Genomic DNA, 19,468 nt, shown 5'->3' with positions numbered 1-19,468 from the left:
CAACTTAAGCCTCATAACATGGTAGGAAATTTCATCTTTGTTATTTATCACTGGCTTGTGATACAGTTGAGAACACCATGCCCACACTACCTTTGCAAAGTTGCACTGGTCTCTGAGAGGTCACAACACACTGGACGTCCAGAAAAAAAACAACAAAACTAAATTCCAGGTACAATTTCTTCTGCCAGACAGAGCTGTCAAATTCTAGTTCATTAAAAATATAAATGTTTCCTTGAGAGCATTGTGGATTTAAACTGTATTTTATTGGTGACATTTACCAATGCACTGTGGTAATGCAGTCACTGGAATAGCTGGTATTTCTTTGCTTAACATCTTTCTCTATTCACTGTTAAGAAGCTAAAGTAGAATAAGCCTGTTAGATGCTATTTCCAGTAACATGTTTTCCCCCCCAAAACTATGTCTCATGTTTGCTTTTTCATAATCAGTCCAATCTGGAGCAATTTTTCTGCCCCAATACACTTTCAGAGAAGTCTTCTTTTCTTCTAAAAACTTCACTCTCAACAGCATTAATAAAAACTTCGGATGAGCAGTTCAAGGGATAAGACAGAGAGGCTGCAGTGAAGACTTACATATTACTTTCTCTTTTCTGTTACAAAAACTTTCTGGGCAGAAGCTTTCTTTTAACTTTTGCCCAGGGCTGAATATGTTGAGATAGCATCTTTAAAGGTTCCTAAATATTAGAGGAGTGATACTTTAAATCAAACGCCCAAAAGAAGAATGGAGGCAAAAAGGACGAGTATCTTTAAAAGTTCATACACTTACAAGATGCCAACAGAACCCTGGCTTGTATCAGAAATTGTGTGGCCAGCAAGACTAGTACAGTGATCAACCCTCTGTACTCGGCGCTGTACTTGCTGAGGCTGCACCTCAAGGCCCTGTGTTCAGTTTTGGGCTCCTCACAACAGGACAGACCTCGAGGTGCTGGAGCGTGTCAAGAGAAGGGCAACAATGCTGATGAAGGGTCTGGAACACAAGTTTAATGAGGAGCGGCTCAAGGAGCTGGGGTTGTTTAGCCTGGACAAAAGAAGGCTCAGGGAAGACCTTATCACTTTCTACAATTACCTAAAAGTAGACAGGTGGGAGTTGGTCTCTTATCACAAGTAACAAATGATAAGACGAGGACTTGACAATCCTCAAATTTTGCCAGGGGAGATTTAGACTGGGTATTAGGAAAACCTTCTTCACAGAAAGGGTTGTCAAGCATTGGAACAGACTATCCAGGGAAGTGGTGGAGTTGCCATTCCTGGAGGTATTTAAAAGACGCGTAGATGTGTCACTAAGGGACATGTTTTAGTGGTGGACTTGGCAGTGCTGGGTTAATGGTTGAATTCGATGACCTTTGAGTACTTTTCCAGTCTCAATGATCCTAAATGATTCCAAGAGTGAGGGAATGACACGGTGCTTCTGGTAACACTGTGGTAGATCAGTTTGATAACGCAGAAGGTTTCATTAATTTATATTACTAATAAATTTATGAATTTTTAATATAAAACTTTTTCCCTTCAAGAAAAAAACATGCTATGAACCAGTCTCCTTTTGCTTGCAACTTGCCAAAACTTGGCCCTTTGGGATAGTCTCCAACCAGGGCAGTCCTCCCTGCATGCCCCCCTTAGCACCCTCAGGCCAGCAAAACTCCTGTGGGGAATGCAGACAGGGAAGCAGAAATGAGTTTACCTTTTGTTGATTTACTGACAGCTGTTTGGAGAGGTGCTGTAAGGAAGAGACTCGCCTGCTTAGGGATCATGCCTACAGAAAGACTGCTCTGGCAGAAACACATCAGCAGCACCACAGTGGCAAAGAATGAAATACAGATGGGGCACTACTCACCAGAGTCATGCTAGGAGACAGATTAAGCTGCAAAAATGCAGAAATCTGCCTAAAAATGCAAGTATACTCTCACCCCTATTCCATAGCGTATTTCAGCTTTAGCAGACCCCCAGACTAAGTATGTATAGAGCACATGAGAGCATGACTCCATTCTTCACATGAGTAATAACAGCCCATTTCCACCTGGAGCCTCACCTTGCAATACATTCCTAAAACATCTGTGTAAGTACTACTACATAATTGTAGACTTTAACTTCATATGGGATAAAACATTTTCATAAAATGATCAATTTTAACTCCCACTATTTAACTCTGAGCAGCTCAGGTCCCTGTTTCTCTCACATTGTGTGCCCTTCTCAGTGCAAGCCATATCTGCTTCACGTCCAGCTTCTCTCACGTCCCCCTCATTTCTCTTTTCCCCATTGTCCTCTTTCCTATTTGCTCTGCAGAGCTCCCAGCAGTGCTGCATCTCTTGCTGTTGCTGCTCATTCCCCCAGTTGCAGCTCAGCTCTCCTTTGCCTGCTACCACAGCACCCCAGGGCACTGGGGACCATGGGCAGTACCAGCTGACTGCAAAGCAAAGGCCTGCAATGTGTATCATCTCTTCTCTTCCACCGCATGCCACCCTTCTCCTTTCCATGTTTCCTCAGGCTTCACCTCCATTCATGTAATTCTGTGGAATTAAGATACTTCAAACTGATCAAAACTCCCATGGGCACCACATATGCACAGGCAGAGAGCAAATTTGGTTGCGAAGAAAAATACAGTGCTCTCATGAGAAGGCAAAGATGGGCATAGGTTTTTGCAGACTTGCAAAATTTGCAATGTCTGTCCCACTGTACCTGTCTAGTGCTTGGCTCCGACCTGCTTCACACCTTCTGTGCCACTCTGGGATGCTCACCCAGACTGAATTTCTGGGGTGTTTTTGAATCTTGTCCTCTGATGTCTGTTATAACTATTTGAAACAGCAATGACACTGAAGATAAACTCATGAAACATTTGCAATGCACTTCTATCCTGCAGCAAAGCTGATAATTGGAAGGATGTTTGTCCAACACCCTACCCGTGAGCAAGTCTGGGGTTTCATTATTTACAGCTCAAATGTTTTGCCTACAGTCATATTAAAACTGGCACCATTTATCAATAAACTGTTTTCTTAAAATAGCTTCACCTTTAATATTCAGAGAGCCTACAAACTGACACATAATAATCCTTTGTTTTATTATTTTCCTCAGAATACTTTTGAGAAGAGAGAAGCATAGCTATTCCCATTGGGTCACTAGGGACAAAGCACAAGGTCCCAAACACTTGCTGAACTGTTGTGCAAGAAGTTCAGCAGGAATCAGCCAAAGACGTCTGCAAATCTACATGTGCTGGGAAAAACAATTCCTACATTTTACATGTGTAACTTATATCAGAGCTGCCATATCAGCTATCAGCTACTAATATCTGATAGATAAGGGATAGCTAATGGCCACTTACCATCTCTTTATAGGATTGCAGCTTTCTCTTCACACCTTACAGGCACCTGCATGCAACTATATCTGTTTATCTAAACCAGAGATAATTTCTTTGCAGAACTCCAGTCATACACACATTCTCAGACTGTGAGGGCTGCAGCAGTGCTCCTAGTTTAAGTAGTACATGCTTCATTTGGAAAGTATTTTATGTCTTTCTTTTCTGTCAAAGCTTCACACAGATTGGTTAGAATGCTGCTGTACTTTAGATCATCCTGAATAATTAATAAAGAGCTTGCCAGTTCTTGAATATATTAGCAGTGAAGAAATATTGCTTGAACTTGTGAACTGTGATCAGCTTGCTGCAGAAGAGAAAATCCTTTCTCCTCCTTTCATTACTTCTTACAACATTAAGTTCAAAGAATTCTTTTGAACAAAAGGACAATATTACAAACTAATAATGCTCATTAAATAAGTCTGCCTCTTTTGTTCTAACATACTCAGTGCTGGAAAGCCTAAAGAGCAATTACAGAAGGAACATCTTAACAAAAATTCGTATCTCTCCCTCCCCTTCAGCAATAATAATGCAGGCACTTACAGTTTCAAAGCAATCTTAAAACAATCCTGGCCAAAGGCATTCTTAAGTGCAAATAAAAAAGTCAGCACCAGTGAAAAATCTAGAAGGGAAAAAGTCATGCGGTGTCTTCTCTGCTCTCTCACAGTCTTTGGCAACTTCAGTAACTGTTCCTAACCAGTGATGAACAAACCAGAGTAAGGAGTCCAGGGCTGTCCCTCAGACTACCATGGACAAGCTAAATGACATAGAGCAGATCATGGTCACTCTTTGCCTTCATTTTCTTATCTGACAGTCTCTCAATAAAATATTAAAAAAAAAATAAAAAAAAAAATCCAAGCACCAAGGAATGTTTTTTTGTGTTGTTTTGTTTGTGTTTTTTTAAAATTATATTTACTACACTACAAGAACTAAGAGCAATGTCAAAACTTCTGCTGACAGACATCCACAGCTCTCCCCTGAGGATTCTCTCCTGTCTTCTCATGAAGGGCACTCTAATGGCTGAAGAAGGGTTGCAATGCTGGAAGTGGTCCTGAAGTTCATACATGCTAGTGGAAAAGAAAGTTTTCAGATTTTGCTTCTACTCTTTATTCTTTCACTGCAGTTCATTTACTAAGTCAGAAAAAAACACAGAACTCACTTGCATAAAAATAATGTAAAAAATCTAACAGATGTGGACATCTTGGATAAACAGGTGTTGTATGAAAAACCTTAAAGCATATTTCTAAAACCCCAACTGAATGCACAAAGTCAACAAATTCATACTGACTGCCTATTTATAGAACTTAGCAGACACTTAAGAGTCTTCTGAATATTCAGAACTAATTCTAGAAAGACAGAGCCAACCTATGTTCAAAAGTCCTTACAGATATTGTTCCTTGTGATTTTTTACTTCATTCAAAGCAAGCTGTTGCCTCAGTTCTAGTATTGTAAAGTTGTATTTTTATAAACAACTTATTGGCACAATTAGAATTACTATTAAAATAATATACCAGCTGGTTACTTGCTGTCACAACCTGGGATGATTCTCTGGAACACTGGCAAGTTTGTAATAAGATACTATACAGCCTTGGTGTCAACTCCTAAGTATGACTTTAATTTCATGCTTTAAAAAAAAAATTCTAGGTTTGTTAATGTTTTATTTGCTTGTGCACAAAGAAAAGTATAACATACATCCAGCTACATTCAGAATTCATCCTTTGATGCTTTAGGCACCTAACCAATTTTTAGATAACTGATCATCTTGTAAAATGGAGTGCACCATCCTGTCTTTAAAGTTCGCTTTATCTCACTGTATTGGAAACATACTGGGAGCATAAAAATATATGTCTGCAGAAAGGATCTGTATGCACAGTAGGTGATAAATTATCCTGAGGATATGCTATAAAGCTTTGATGGTGAAAGGCATACCACTCAGGTCCTCATGTTATGCCCTGTGTAACTACAGTTGACATCTTTATCAGAGTGCTCCTATTCTGTTTCCATTATAATAAAATCCAGAATAACTTCTCTGATCTGTGTATGTTAAAATATGCAGTCCTGTCTCTAACAAAGAGTCCCGTTTCTGTAAGCAGCTTTACACTCCAGACACAGCTTCCTAAAAGTCCTGTTCTTCAGGTTAATAAAGGAAAAAAACCAAACATGTCCATACATAAATTAACCACAGTCATGGCTTTGTAATGCACTGCTTGAAAGGCATTTTTTAAACTATAAAGTGTTTAATTGAGCTGTAAACCTGACTAGTTTACACATTTCAGCAACTTTTCACATACTATATACGTATATTGTTCACTGGTGTACTTAACACAATAATTGTAAATTGTACCATTTTTATTTAGCATGTATATGCAATGTGATTACCACAGGCTCTTTGGTATGCACAGCATACTGCTCAGTGCTCAAGGTCTTACAGGAATAAACTGGGAGGGGGGGGAAAGCCCCCTAGTATTTCACCACTGCAAAACAAAATCATCCTACAATACAAGCAGCCATATAAAGAGCAGATTTGTGGTTGATCTTACAACTTCAAATGTGGCTTTTCCTTACATACAGTTGGTTCAAGTGTAAGTAACCATTCTCTCTAAGTCTAGTACTTCTCATAGTGATAACTATAAAAACAGCTACTACTTCAGATTCTTGATGTAGCTTTTGACTTACATTGTTCTTTTGTGATAGAAAAGAGGTAAAAAATTAAAATGATATATAAAAACTAACCCCCCCTCTTCTCAGTGCAAATTTTAGTAGCTAATATACCTTTTATCTTTTAAGAACCACTCAACTACTTTTAACATTGCTTAAAATATATATAATACACATATATCCAAATACATATAGATAATCACAACTAAAAAGAGACTGAGCCAGCAATATTTCAGCTCAAAGGTAAAAGCATGAGAGATTTATTCATGAAAGAAATCAGGTCACTCCAGCACAAACTCCCATCCACCATAAACATTTTAACACCTATTAAAAAAATGTATAACTGTAGAATGTAGAAACAATGCACTGGTGTAGAAACAACACATTGGTGTAGAAATCAGGAATGGTTTTTTTGGTCCTTAGATGATCTAAATTCAAATCATGTCTCAGCACCTATGAGGAAACAATCTCACACAGCATTGTTCTTGCAAATTGCATCACCAAATAACATAATACTTTTCTTCTATGGTTGGTTGTTAATGGATACAAATATGAAGCTTCGCCTGAGCTTGGTAACATGTGATTTCATTACTGAAAATGTACTGACCTCCAAAATAAAGATTCAAAAACCTGAAGTGTAATACACATTAAGGGAACTAATCTCATAGTCTTTTAAATTTCCTGCATGAATAATTATTGTGCACTTCTTGTTTGCCACATATTTTGCCTTAAAAGGGGGTGGTTGATACAGTGGAAATACAGAAGAAGACTTGGTGTACTGCAGCCTCAGCAGATGCAGTGGCCCTTGTACCCAGAGAGGCAATACGGCACAGAAGGAGTGCACGGGCAGGGGCAGCAGTGAAGGAGGGCTAAGAGGCAGAGAGGTTAGACCAGTAGATATTTGAAGGTCCCTTCCAAACCAAACCATTCTGTGATTCTATGACTGTGCCTGTCTCCTACGAATGGCATAAGTTTGAGGGTAGAGGGCAGAGAAGAAGACTAATGTTCCCATCTAAAGACAACCCTGGAGGTTATCCACTGCAGGGTCTAACTCATAGCTATGGGAAGGAAGGGCAGCAGCAGGTCACTGACTGGGTTTTGGAGAGCGTGCCCACAACTGTTATTTTTGCCTTGAAACTAGCTCAGAACACTTGAAGATTCTCCTGCCAGAGATTTTTAAATTACAAACTAAGCACGCAAAAAGACATAGCTCTCCTTTTTGCTTTGAAAGGTTAAAATGAAGCACAGGAAGAGGGGAGTGCAACTGTTGTAAAATAGAGTATTGCCTGAACATCTCCCCGTTGGACAGAATTGCTTTTGGAGAGTGTCTAGTTGCCCAGAATGAGGCATTTCTGTTTACATCCTTATCTGAAAAAAATGAAGTTACAAGCTTACCTTGTCAAGATAGGCATGAAAAATGACATAACATAAAGAAAGAAACCCACGTATTTCCACTTGTTGGTGTACAGTTAACTCACATAATTTATTAAAAACACAAGACGCTAATCAAGTGCACAGTATACCTATATCTTTTCACCATGGTAGGGTCTGAAAAACAGAAAAGAAATTATTTTGGGGGACTGCACAAAGGTACAGGATTAGTGCAGAAGAGAAAGATCCTAGCAGAGACAGATTGGGGGCAAGTACTAAAGCAAGGAAAACTGCTTTTGGAGCAAAGAAATTCAATGAATGCACCAAACCACATGACTAGCAAGTTAGAAAGGAAGGAGATCTCACAGCTGATGTAGCAGCAGGAAATTGCCAGCTGTTGGCAAAAATCCTCTGCACGCTAACAATGTGAAGGTCCATCCCTGTCCTCAGCTAGCCTGACTGTGTTGAGCACTCTGTAACTGGTGTCTGAGATGCAAATGCCAAGGCCACAGAACCCAGAGAATTAGCTAAAAGAACAGAGGTTTTACTCAAAATGGTGAAAATTAAGGAACCTGTCAATTAGGACAGTTACTCCAGTCCAGCATGCATATGGAGAATATATGGAGAATATATGGACACGCCTCTAGACTGTTTTTTTTTATCGACTGTTAATACTAGAGACAAGCATAAGGCATACTAATGCAAAAGATCAGTAGTATCATGCTGGTTCCTATTGGGAGGGAGTGGGAGGAGCAAGGAGTCTCAAAGGAAGTTAAGATTATTTCAAAGGAAAAAAAACCCACTAGTCTGAGTTCTGTTGGATGATGGAAGCGTGAAAGAATTAAGATGGCTATGATGTATAAGATTATTGATTATCCCAGGAAAACTGTGTTTAACTGTAGCAACAACTCTCATCAGTGAGAGACTAAATTAGTGCCCAGATCTGTTTTATAAAGACATCAGCAGACAAAAAGATTGCTCTCCTCACATCAGAAGAAGAGAAAACGCTGACTTTCAACCTGATAAATGTGTAACAGAGCTACCAGAATAGAAACATTTTACACATACGAGAAAAACAGGCATTACCCAGCACAGATTTGACAGAGAAATAAATCTACAGAGGAGAGGATGATTAATAAATATTTAAGCTCACGTATTTTGAACAACGTGGTCCCACACAGCAATCTAAAGAACAGGAAAATGCATTACATAAGTTTGATTGCAGTATTCTTCTCTTTTTCCATTACTGACCTCATTGTATTAGTATGTTACCCTTTCATGCTTCTGCAAAATAAAACACTAATTGATTTTGAGCTATCCTGACTAATAATCAAAGAGTTCTGATTTTCAAGCTAGGCTGATAAAAATAGTTTAATTCACATATGGATGTATATCCAGCTGCACAGTAACGGCCATTAAATATTTCACAGTACCCAAGATAAAAAAGAAGCTTCTTATTTGCAGACACACAATACTACTACAATGTTGGAAGTTTCCAGTAAAAAATTGAGCCAAAATCCCAAATTAAACCCTTCTACATAGAGAAAGAAAAAATTATCAAACATCACAGATTTTTTTTAAAGTTATTTTTAGAAAATAAGGTGTGTACATTCCTGAAGAGGGAAAGTGTCTTAGGCAGGTTTTCACATATCTGCTTTAATAATCACACAGAACTCAGAGTAGGATGCAAGTAGTATTTTAAAGTTCTGAGCGGTAAAACCAGAGACTACAAAGATTTACAGTAACATAAAATGCACACTGCTCTAACAGGCAAATTATCTTCACAAGCGTGACGTGAGAGTGCAGCCCCGAAAAAACACACGCTACTATCTGTACTTCACCACATACAACAGCCTTTGGCATCTAAAGCACAGGCAAAGACAGCTCACAAAGCACAGGAAACAACAGAAACTCATCCTGGATATAATAGGTTCTGGATAGCACTGTCAGTTGTTCCCACTAAGGCAGACCATGCACTGACCCAGGAGGGACTCCTCTGAGCAGTCAGCAGAAATACAATCCAATTACAGCCCACAATAACTTTAGCACTTCATTTAGGAAAAAAAAAATCCTCCTTTTAGCAATTAAAAAAAAAAAAAAAGAAAAAGAAAAAGAAAAGAAAACAGGAACCTGTCTTCCTAGCAGGATCACAGCCTGGGACATGTAAGGACGTTAACTGAAAGAGCTCTCTACACTCTTCTGTATCAGGAGTTCTTTGTTGCCTGACAGTAAATTGGAAGGACAGTCATATTTAAAAGTAAAAACAACAGGCTGCGTCTCTGGAAGGATGCAAAGGAGCCCCTGAATGAGTAAGAAGAAAAGCACGTTACCTTTAGCAAGTCTCCTCAGGATCTGACAGCGGCATTTGAAAGAGACAGCTATCATTCTGGCTGCCTGCCTCCCTGGCAAAGCGCGCCCGGGGCTCTGCTCGGGTGAATGCAGCAGCAGCCTATGAATTCCTCCTTCCGCACATACCAGGCGAAAGGTAGCCCCGGTAGGGAGTGACAAGGTTTAATTCCTCTTGGCTGATGCAGAGATCAGCTCCATGTCATACAGCAAAGCTGTGTCATTCACTACTAGCACCGTCACCACCACCTGCATGAGGAGATGAAGGGCTTACAAAGCCGTATTTCTTTAAAAGCTAGAAAGCATCCAAATGCACGCACGGACGTGGATATTGGAGGGAGACGTTCCCCAGCCTCTCGCATTCCCTGACCCTGCAGGGAGCGATGGTTGCTGTGCCAGGCAAAGGGCCACATGTTTCAGCAAAACGTGGTGATTTTTCTCCTCTTTCCCCACATCTTTCCTTTCCCTTACTGTTCCCTCTAGATAAAAAGGGCAGAAACACCAGGAATCCTACTTCTGGGGGAGGAGGAGTCTATTTCAAATGGAAAATATTCTAATCAAAGTATAGTAAAGATTTACTCTTACAGATCTGTAAGAAAGAAGAAAAGAAAAAGCCTGATTTGATAACCTGAAAAGCTTTTTGACAATCGTAGACAAGTATATTACAGCCATTGAAGCACAGACCACAGGGGGAGGGAGAGAGCTGGAGGGAAGTGATGGATTGCTGTGTGTGGGCAGGACCGCCAAGCATTTGATCACACCAAAATAAAATGATGCTGCATAGAAAACAAACAGCAAATCAGGTTTTTTCCTCTCACTAGAGAGCAGATTTTAGTGCACCTGAAAAATATATTTGGCCAAACATTGCACCATTCATAAGATATCTTCAGCTCACCAGGAGTTTTATATCCTCTCATGCCTCTTCAGACAGCAAATTAACCTGCTTGTAGAATTCATTCAGAAAACTATGAAGTAGAGCACACCTCTTAAACAAGAGTTTCATCTCACCTTTATGGATCCAGAAAACTACCACAGGACAAAACTCCACACTCATCCTAAAAAACAAAGAATCAAATCAAAATAACCTATATAGAGTTTGTCATGTCAAATCTATGCACAAACCCTAAGTCCTGCATCAGATACTCTCCTTCAGAACAACAGATAATTATTTCTTTCTCAAGATTTATCCTTGAGTAATATATTTAAAACTGTCTTCATATATTCTGTCCCATTCATGTGCTTTCATTACAAAATTCTGCCATCTTTTATCTATCGCTATATTTACTGTTATGGTCCAGCGTCATGGTGCACATCTTCTACTGTCATCTACTGAAAGCCTGGAGGAGGCACGGACAGCTTTCACATTTGGAGCCTTTTCTCTCTCCCTGCCCACTCCACACTGTATCAGCAGCCCTGTGCTTCCCATATTACAACTCCCTATTACAGTGATTGCTTTTCTTTTTTTTTTGTTTTATTGGTTAGAGCAACAGCCATATTTCCAAGGGCAAGGTGAAACATTCCATCAGCACAACTGCAATTGCCCAGACAGATCTGGTGAAAATTGATTTTATTTCATTGTCATTAAAAACAGATAAGGGTAATCGAGTCATCTGTTCACCATCCTTGTTATCGCTTCTTATAGCTGCTGTTGTACCAGACAGCCACAAAATCCAACCAGCAGAAAAGCAGATGCACCTGAAGCCATGGACTGATGGCTCCAGCCCTGTAACCACAGACCTTCAGACAGGGATGGACAGGGTGTGCAAGGAGGGGTGAAACTAGGGGAAGAACATGAAGGTTTAAGTCAGTGTAATTCAATGGTCTGAAAGAAAAATGGAAAATCTTGGACCATCACGGAGGGGGAAGGGGAGAAGAGTTGTGTATTCGTGTTCTCCCATAAAGAGAAAACCAAGAGAAGGGTAAGTGGCTCTCTCTCTGACAATACACTTTTTGAGTTAAAAATTTGCCACTATTATTCCAGGTCACCTTCTGCTCAAGTAACAGGACTTCACATCAATAATACCAATAAATACCACCCTATATCTGCTTTCCTTTCTCTCTGATGCCCTGGAAAAGCTGTTCCAGAAACCCTCTCAAGCCTATAGCCTCAGCACACAGCCTCTGCTCACAGCTCTTCCAGGTCTGAGATGCTGAAGCTGCCCGAACTTGCTGCTCTCCTTCTGCAGACTGGCATCCAGAATCCCTATTACTGTCACTGCATCTGCCAGATACCTGTCCTCGATGCCATAAACCTTGCTGTGCCCAGACAGACCCATTTAAACACTTCCCCTTAACTCAAGGGCAACCAGAAGATACCAAAAGACCACCATTTAGCTGCCCTAATATTTGTTCTTTGATTCTTCCCAGTCAGCTGTGGGGTCATCAGGCAGGTTGGTCTCTGCTCCCACCTCTTTGGACATGGACCCGCCAGCATCAGAGCCAGGTGAGCCTGCAGTGCTCCTCCTGCCCTTCAAAAGAAGGTGATTTTGGTGAGCAGCTCTTAACTCAGGAGTCCACTTTTGTGCAATTTTAACACCCTTGAGGACTTCCAACGTGCAAAGAATAGCAAGAGGTTGTATCTACACCACAAGAAAGAACTGATTGCTGCTTGCCTTTGTCATTTGTAGCCTCCTTTACCAAGGGGGCTGAACTAGTGTTAGTTGTGAAGTCAGATCACAGAGTTCAGACACAGGAGAAAAATCAAGCCTTTATGTAATGAAATGCTGTACCCCAATGAGATTAAAACTGTGCAACACTGTAATAATTATACAGAAATTGTGACATATATGCAACACCGGTGGCATACTTGGTCAGAAAAAGTTTTACTAACAGTGAAAAGATATATTCCTTGATCCAAAAAGCTCATGGTATTGTTTACTACTTCTAGATTACTGGTGTATATGCTAAATAGCCTCTGAAGCACTGCAACAGTCACTTCCAACCAAGCCAAAAGGATTAGTTTTTGTTAATGTTTCTTCAGACAATTCTTCTGTCCTTGCCAAAGGAGGTCATGTGCAGATTTGAATTCCTCAAAAAGATTTTGGATGACAAAGAATTCATACTTCAAGTACAGCACAGAACGTAATGATATACTGTATGTACTGCACTTCTTTTTTTCCTCATTTTTGATAGGTCAAGATAAGATGCAGTTACTGAAACACTTTCTAAAATAATTACTCATGACACACATGGTTTTATCACCTTCTTGCCTGACGATCACCAGGATTCACAGGACTGTTCTTGTCCAAAGTTCTACTTCTGAAATGAATTTAACTATATTTTTTTACCAAATTAAGGATTTTGTGATTATTAAATGTCTCAACCTTCCAAAAGCCAGCCATCATTTTCTGAGGTGTCAGTCATTCAAGCTCGGTTCAGGAGGGAAAACTGGCTGTTCAGGAGGAAATACGGGGAAGGAGGTAAAAACAAAAAGGGGTAGGTAATGTAATATTAGGAGATCAAAAACCTTCAGACATAGTGAAAAATTATTTATACTCTATATAAGACAGGTTAAACTCTTTAGCAATTAGATTTCTTCCTTATTAATCAACAGAGCTACACATTTTGTTACTATTTTCCCTGGGCTCATCTGTAAGAATCTTTTTTCATTGTGATCCATTTGGACAGCAGCATGAATTTATATCACTTTTATTGCTGCACTCATTTCTTTCTTCAGGAGTCTGAAAGGTTATTTATAAACTCTAGAATATATGTAACACGAATACTTTGTCAACTGAATTTGTATTCATAAGTACTCAGTAGAAGGTCATTAGATGAAAGAAGCTTATATTTCCATATGATAAGCCAGGCAGTATCTTATATGTATCCTATTTAATATCATCTTCTGGTTAATCTTATCAGATCACATTAGCCGAAATAAATGAATCAAAAAAAAGTTACTATCTATTACACTTCTCTGTAGAACAAAAAAAAATATGTAATGAAATTTCTCTGAAGTAAATTGAAGATTATAATCTTTATATAGTGTGACATTTAGATACAATCAGGAAATTTCTGTTAAGAAACAGTATTCAATGAAGAATACAAATTCTACAAAATATCAAATTATCTTTGAGGGGAAAAAAATAAGTTTGCAAAAAATGCATTTCTTTCCAGAAAGCATGACTCTAACATATGCATCCTTCTGTTTCACAGAAATACATATACCCAGAAGATACTCTAGGTTAAATTCCACGCATGCTGTATCAAACATTTCCTTTCATGTACTGACTGAACAGCATCTAAAACCAGTTACTCCTCTCTCCCTTTTTCACTTTACAGGGGATTTGTCCATATGATCTGCTATAATTGTTTCTGGATGTCACATGCTCCTATTTTTTCTTTACAGGTTAAGTTTGTGTGTAACCACCTTGTAGCAGATGCACCTTGAACCACCTTGAAGCAGACTACTCACTCAGTCATAGTGATGTACAGCATAGACCCAGACCTTTAAAGAAAGCCAACCCGTGGGGTTCAGTGGAGACAGGGATGTGCTCAAACTACAGTCTCACCAAGACATTAAGGCAACCAGAAAGACATGCAGATATCAAATGTTTCACGTGCCAAGAAGACACAGTGATATCTACTGGATCCACCTGCATAAGAAAACTGAAATTAAATATTAAGAAGTCTGAATGCATTAAGATTTTGTACAACTCAATATTTTGTTTCATCATTTTACAAGCTACTGCTGACACCATCATTTTACAAGCTACCACCTTATTCAAATGGAAAAGTCAGATTTTTAAGGGAAAAGAGAATTAATTTAGCTCTAAAAATAACAAGTGATTTAAAGGATATTTCTGTTTCAAAAACTAAAACATTTCCACTATAGTATTTGATACATGTTTATATCAATCAAGAACTAGCAACAAAACCAGCAATCCCACTCCTAACAAATCAAAATTTTTCACCCCCAAGAGCCGTATTCCCATGCAGCAGCAGGCTCAGTCAATCCACCATTTTGCAATGGATACTGCTCTATTATGAAGATTCCCCTTCACTACAGGGAGAGAGAATAAAAAGGTAAGTGCAATGAAGACACCCTGTTACTCCCCAGTGCTCAGATTATGAAAACAGACAACTTGTCAGATTTGCATAATTTGGAGGATCTTGTAAATTTATGTTTTTATTAAATCAACTACAGCAGCTATTTTCTAGCTGTATTAACCACATTTGCAACACTGTCAGGCAATTTCATGCAGACATTGTAGTGCAATGCTTTAAAGGCCATTAAGAGTCATAAAAGGTGCTCTGGCTTCAGAGGATCCTCACTGCAGCACATATGAAGGAGATACAGCATGTTGAAAAACAGGAATATGTATGTGCTGAAAGCAGTAAGACATGACAAGAACACATCTGTTAAAGATCTGAGTTGATGCCAAAACACCATTGCATGGCAACACAAGTATTTTAGCTTCACTGCCTAGGAAGAGATTAGTAAAAAATAATTCAGGGGCTTTCTAGGTAGAAAAAAAACAAAGTCTTCATTTATTAGTTCCAAGAAAAGTTAGCCTTTTTGAATTAGTGCGTATTAAACAAGTGGTGATAAAATCAATCAATATTACCACATTCCAGGATGGATTTCTGTTGAAGTGTTTTATAACACAGCAGATTCACATTTTAATTGATTTTTTTAAAAGTCCAATTTAATGATAGATTTTATAAAATTTATAAGGTAGTATTAAAGGAAACAGAATATATAATATATAATAATTAAAGGAAACCTTTTCTATATGAAAATAACTCTCTGGCACATGCTACCCTTCAGCATAACACAAGGAACAGCATTCCCTACATTACCCTTTACAGCAATGGTACACCAGAGCTTCTCAAAAAGAGCTTTATCTTACCAATCTGTTTCAAATATTTGCAAAAATTAAACCTGTCCTTTTCCATGAAACTGTGCTGATATATAAAGGTTGAGAGATGTTTTCTACTAGAGAAAAATCTCAAAAAACCTTTGAGATACGTAGCACAACTCTGACTTTTCATTCCTAATTTCATTTCAGCTGCTGGCAAACAGGCTGTTCACCTTTTTCCCCGGCTTTAGTAGCTCCAAATCTTTGTTTAAAATTAATTAGGGACTTAATAGATTTAGGAAATATGAAGATGCCACATGTATTACAAAACTTAGAAACTTCTAGTAGCACAAGTATGTTGCAATCTCTCAAAGGTAATATCAAGCATCATCATGGCCAGTCTTCGTGAACGAAGATTTGGGAAAGGTCATTACCCTTCGAGCCTGCGCAGTGGATTTTTTAGGTGAGACACGGTGTGCGCTGAACTGAGCCCACCCTTTAATCCTAAGTTCATCTGCTGGGGTCGAGCAAGCTTGGACAGTGGCAGCGAGGTCCTCAGGACGTAGGTTTGTTTAGAGTGACCTTCTCTTAGATGGATGGCCTTACAGGGCTGACGAGCTCCATCTGCCCGAAGGAGTTCCCTGACCGGGAATCGAACCCGGGCCGCGGCGGTGAGAGCGCTGCATCCTAACCACTAGACCACCAGGGGGCCCCCAATATCAAGCATAGTCACAACTAATTGAGATTTAATTCAAAAAGAAGTCAACATCATCATCTTCAAATGGTTTGGGTTGGAACAAACCTTAAAGATCATCTAGTTTCAATCTCCCTGCCACCCACAAGACCAGGTTGCTCAAAGCCCCACTGAACCTGGCCTTGAACACTTCCAGGGATGGGGCATCCACAACTTCTCTGGTCATCCTGTTCCAGTGTCTCACTCCCCCACAGTAAAGAATTTCTTCCTAACATCTGACCTAAATCTCTCTTCTTTTAGCTTAAAACTGTCCCCCCTTGTCCTATCACTACTTGTTCATGTAAAAATGTGCTGTCTCTCTTTTTTTTAACTCTCTTTAAGTGCTGGAAGGCTGCTCTACAGTCACCCCAGAGCCTTCTCTTCCCTAGGCTGAACAACTCCAGTTCTCTCAGCCTGTCTCCAATGTTCATGGCCCATGGACAATGTTAATGGCCCTCCCTTGGACTTGCTCCAACAAGTGCACGTTCTTCTTACGCTGGGGGACCCAGAGCTGGATGCAGTACTCCAGTTGAGCCTCAAAAGAGCAGAGCAGAAGGGGCAGAATCACCTCCCTCAATCTGCTGACCACGACACTTTTGGTGTAGCCCAGGATATTGTTGGCTTTCTGTGCTGCATGAACATGTTGCTGGGTCATGTTGAGCTTCTCATCAACCAACATCCTCAGGTTCTTCTCCTCGGGGCTGCTCTCAATTCATTCACTGCCCAGCCTCCTGTACTTGTGCTTGGAATTGCCCCAACCCACGAGCACCTTGCACCAAGTCTCTTTTTCTTCTACATTTCTAGTATATACACCTACATGTACCTTTTCTTTGGTTTGGATTACAATGGCAGAAGAGAGTGTTCACTTTCTGGAGCATTACTAATAATTTGTCCTTGCATCTTCTGAACTGGCAATTAGTAAAGAACTTGGAATTTTTTAAAATATAATGAAATAAACCAAACCCAAGGCAGTCTGTCTGCCCTCTCAGCAGAAGCAGCAGTGAAAGTACCTTGAACAGCACTGTGCTTCCCAGGATGCTTGTAGATCTCATGGAGAGAAATAACAAATAATGACCCCGTTCAATGAACACAATCAGCCCAGCATGGGCTCCTGCCAGCAACATGCATATAATTACAGGCTTTGGGATTTAACCTAATCTCAAAACTAAAGGATGACTCTGTCTTACAAGTAGCTTCCCACATGCTGCACTACATGGTTAAAGACTCCTGTAATTACAATTTCTGTAAGGCTTTGTAGTTTATAGAGGTTTTTTTCAATTAATTAAAATTATGACCTTCCAATTGCTACATCAGTCTCTAACGAAATAAAGCTAAGCATTCCCTCAAAATTACCATACTGGAAGTGGGGACTCTCTCTTCCACTTAGCAGAAAACAACTGGTTTCACTCTCATTTAAAAACAAAAAAGATTATGATTCTACTGAAACACTTGAACAAAAGTGGAATAATTATACCTCTCTCTAGCTATATTGCTTTAGTTCCATATTTTTATCAACCTATTTAGCAGCCATGAAATTGGAATATCACACTAGAAAATAAAATGTGTATTTGGAGGGATGAGTCTAGAATATAATATAAAGTCATTTAATCTACTACAAGAGATTTTTTAGGAATTAGCTCAGTAAGTTTTATGTGCAAGATACGACAACGGAAGATTACAGCTCAAGAGATGCAGCACATAGAAGGGATGGTACAAGTAGCTTTAACCGGCAACAGCTCCAACCCTCTACAAGATGAAGAGAAATGCTGATTCACTGATACAGTTGTACTCCTACCTGTGTACAAGCTGTAGGAAGACATGGCAGCAGCTGCTTTTCCAGAACAAAATGGACTTCTATACTGAAATTGGGTACACACTGGATGTTTGCCTGCAGTATTAGCAGCAGCCAGCCAGCTGGCACCGACCACTGCACCCTTCCCAGGCCACACAGACTATTCCATCCCAGAAGCAGAACTGGTACTAGCAGTACTAGGGAGTGTACCCCAGAATACGATGACTCTAAATATGACTCAGTAAATGACTTGCAACTGTGACACAGGTTTCATGCTATCATTGCTTGTATAAATAGGGGAAGACTAAGTACAAATATCAAAAAGATGACTACCTGCCTTGTGTAGGGAGAGCTGTACTAGAACTCGATATTCAGCTCCAGTATCTATAATGGGGCTTGCTTGGTTTAGATTTGTTTGTTTTTAGAAGGCTGAAAAACTGGAGAGAGTGCAGAAAAGTCCACCAAGAGTGATTTGAGCAATAAAAAATGCCTCACGCAGTGCAAGACTCAGCAAGTATAGTATGATATTGGAAGTGTTAGGAAAGTGTCCTGATTACACAGTGCCTAAAAGCTGTCACAGGAAGGACACATTAAGCGCTCAAGAACTTCTATGTCACATGATGGAAAAGCAGTAAAAATCAAACTAATCACCATTTGGTGACTGGAAGATCTACTGACAGATAAAACTGCCAAAATGGTTCTCTGAAGAGCCACTGCTTTCCTGTCTTTCCAGAACATGCATTTTTGCAAAACATCAGTTACTGGACTTGCTGTAACAAAAACAGGTCAGATGTCTGCTTACATGGGGAGTAACCAAACATCTACATGTCTTCTCTTGTCTTAAAAAGCATACAAAGCAAGAGATGAGATTGTGATGGCCTCCTGCTGTCTCTATCTATCTTATGGATTGGACTGGAAGAGTCTTCAGAGTATTTTCATCCTTAAAATACTAATCAGGCATGCACAACAGTGAAATCTATATAAATAAAATGTTATTAAAAGATAGAACTAGCTATACATAGTTAAACATTTTATCCAATATGTAATTAACACTAATACAAAAATCTGTTTATAATCAGAATCCTTAATGTGTTAGAAAAACTGGCCCATTATGCTCCACAATTGCTCCACATTCTCAAAATGTTGACACTTCAAGAGCAGGGAAACCCTTTTGTGCATCATCCCTAGATCCTCACATCCTTTCCCTTTTGCTGTAAAAGAAGGGGCAGGATGCACAGCAACAACCAGCAAACACACATGTGCAAAGTAGCACAAAGAACGTTATTTACATCAAGAAAAAAAGAACATATATAACATGCATGACTCAAAGAAAATTATCACCATGCTTTGCTCTCAGGAAATAGTCACCAAAACAAACAAAGGAAAGGTTCCTAGGCAAGGGGTTGA

General features: G+C 39.5%; 1 protein-coding gene across 10 annotated transcripts in view; it reads right to left on the bottom strand.

Annotated features, from left to right (window-relative positions):
* The window catches only part of GRIP1 (glutamate receptor interacting protein 1), a 321,129-nt gene that overhangs the window by 147,296 nt on the left and 154,365 nt on the right, over window positions 1-19,468 (bottom strand). Inside the window, exon 1 of one of the 10 annotated variants that reach the window (XM_027741466.2) lies at window positions 9,720-9,915. The exons of the other annotated variants lie outside the window; for them this stretch is intronic. Coding sequence (XP_027597267.1) covers window positions 9,720-9,774 — 55 coding nt within the window. The 5' untranslated portion in view covers window positions 9,775-9,915. Of the gene's footprint in view, window positions 1-9,719; window positions 9,916-19,468 lie in introns of those variants that run through there. 10 annotated transcript variants of the gene reach the window in all.

This window comes from Pipra filicauda, unplaced genomic scaffold, assembly GCF_003945595.2.
Source record: "Pipra filicauda isolate LSUMZ 115617 unplaced genomic scaffold, ASM394559v2 scaffold93_size3172892_pilon, whole genome shotgun sequence".
In the NCBI taxonomy this organism is placed as follows: domain Eukaryota; kingdom Metazoa; phylum Chordata; class Aves; order Passeriformes; family Pipridae; genus Pipra; species Pipra filicauda.
This window is presented reverse-complemented; position numbering and strand designations above follow the sequence as displayed.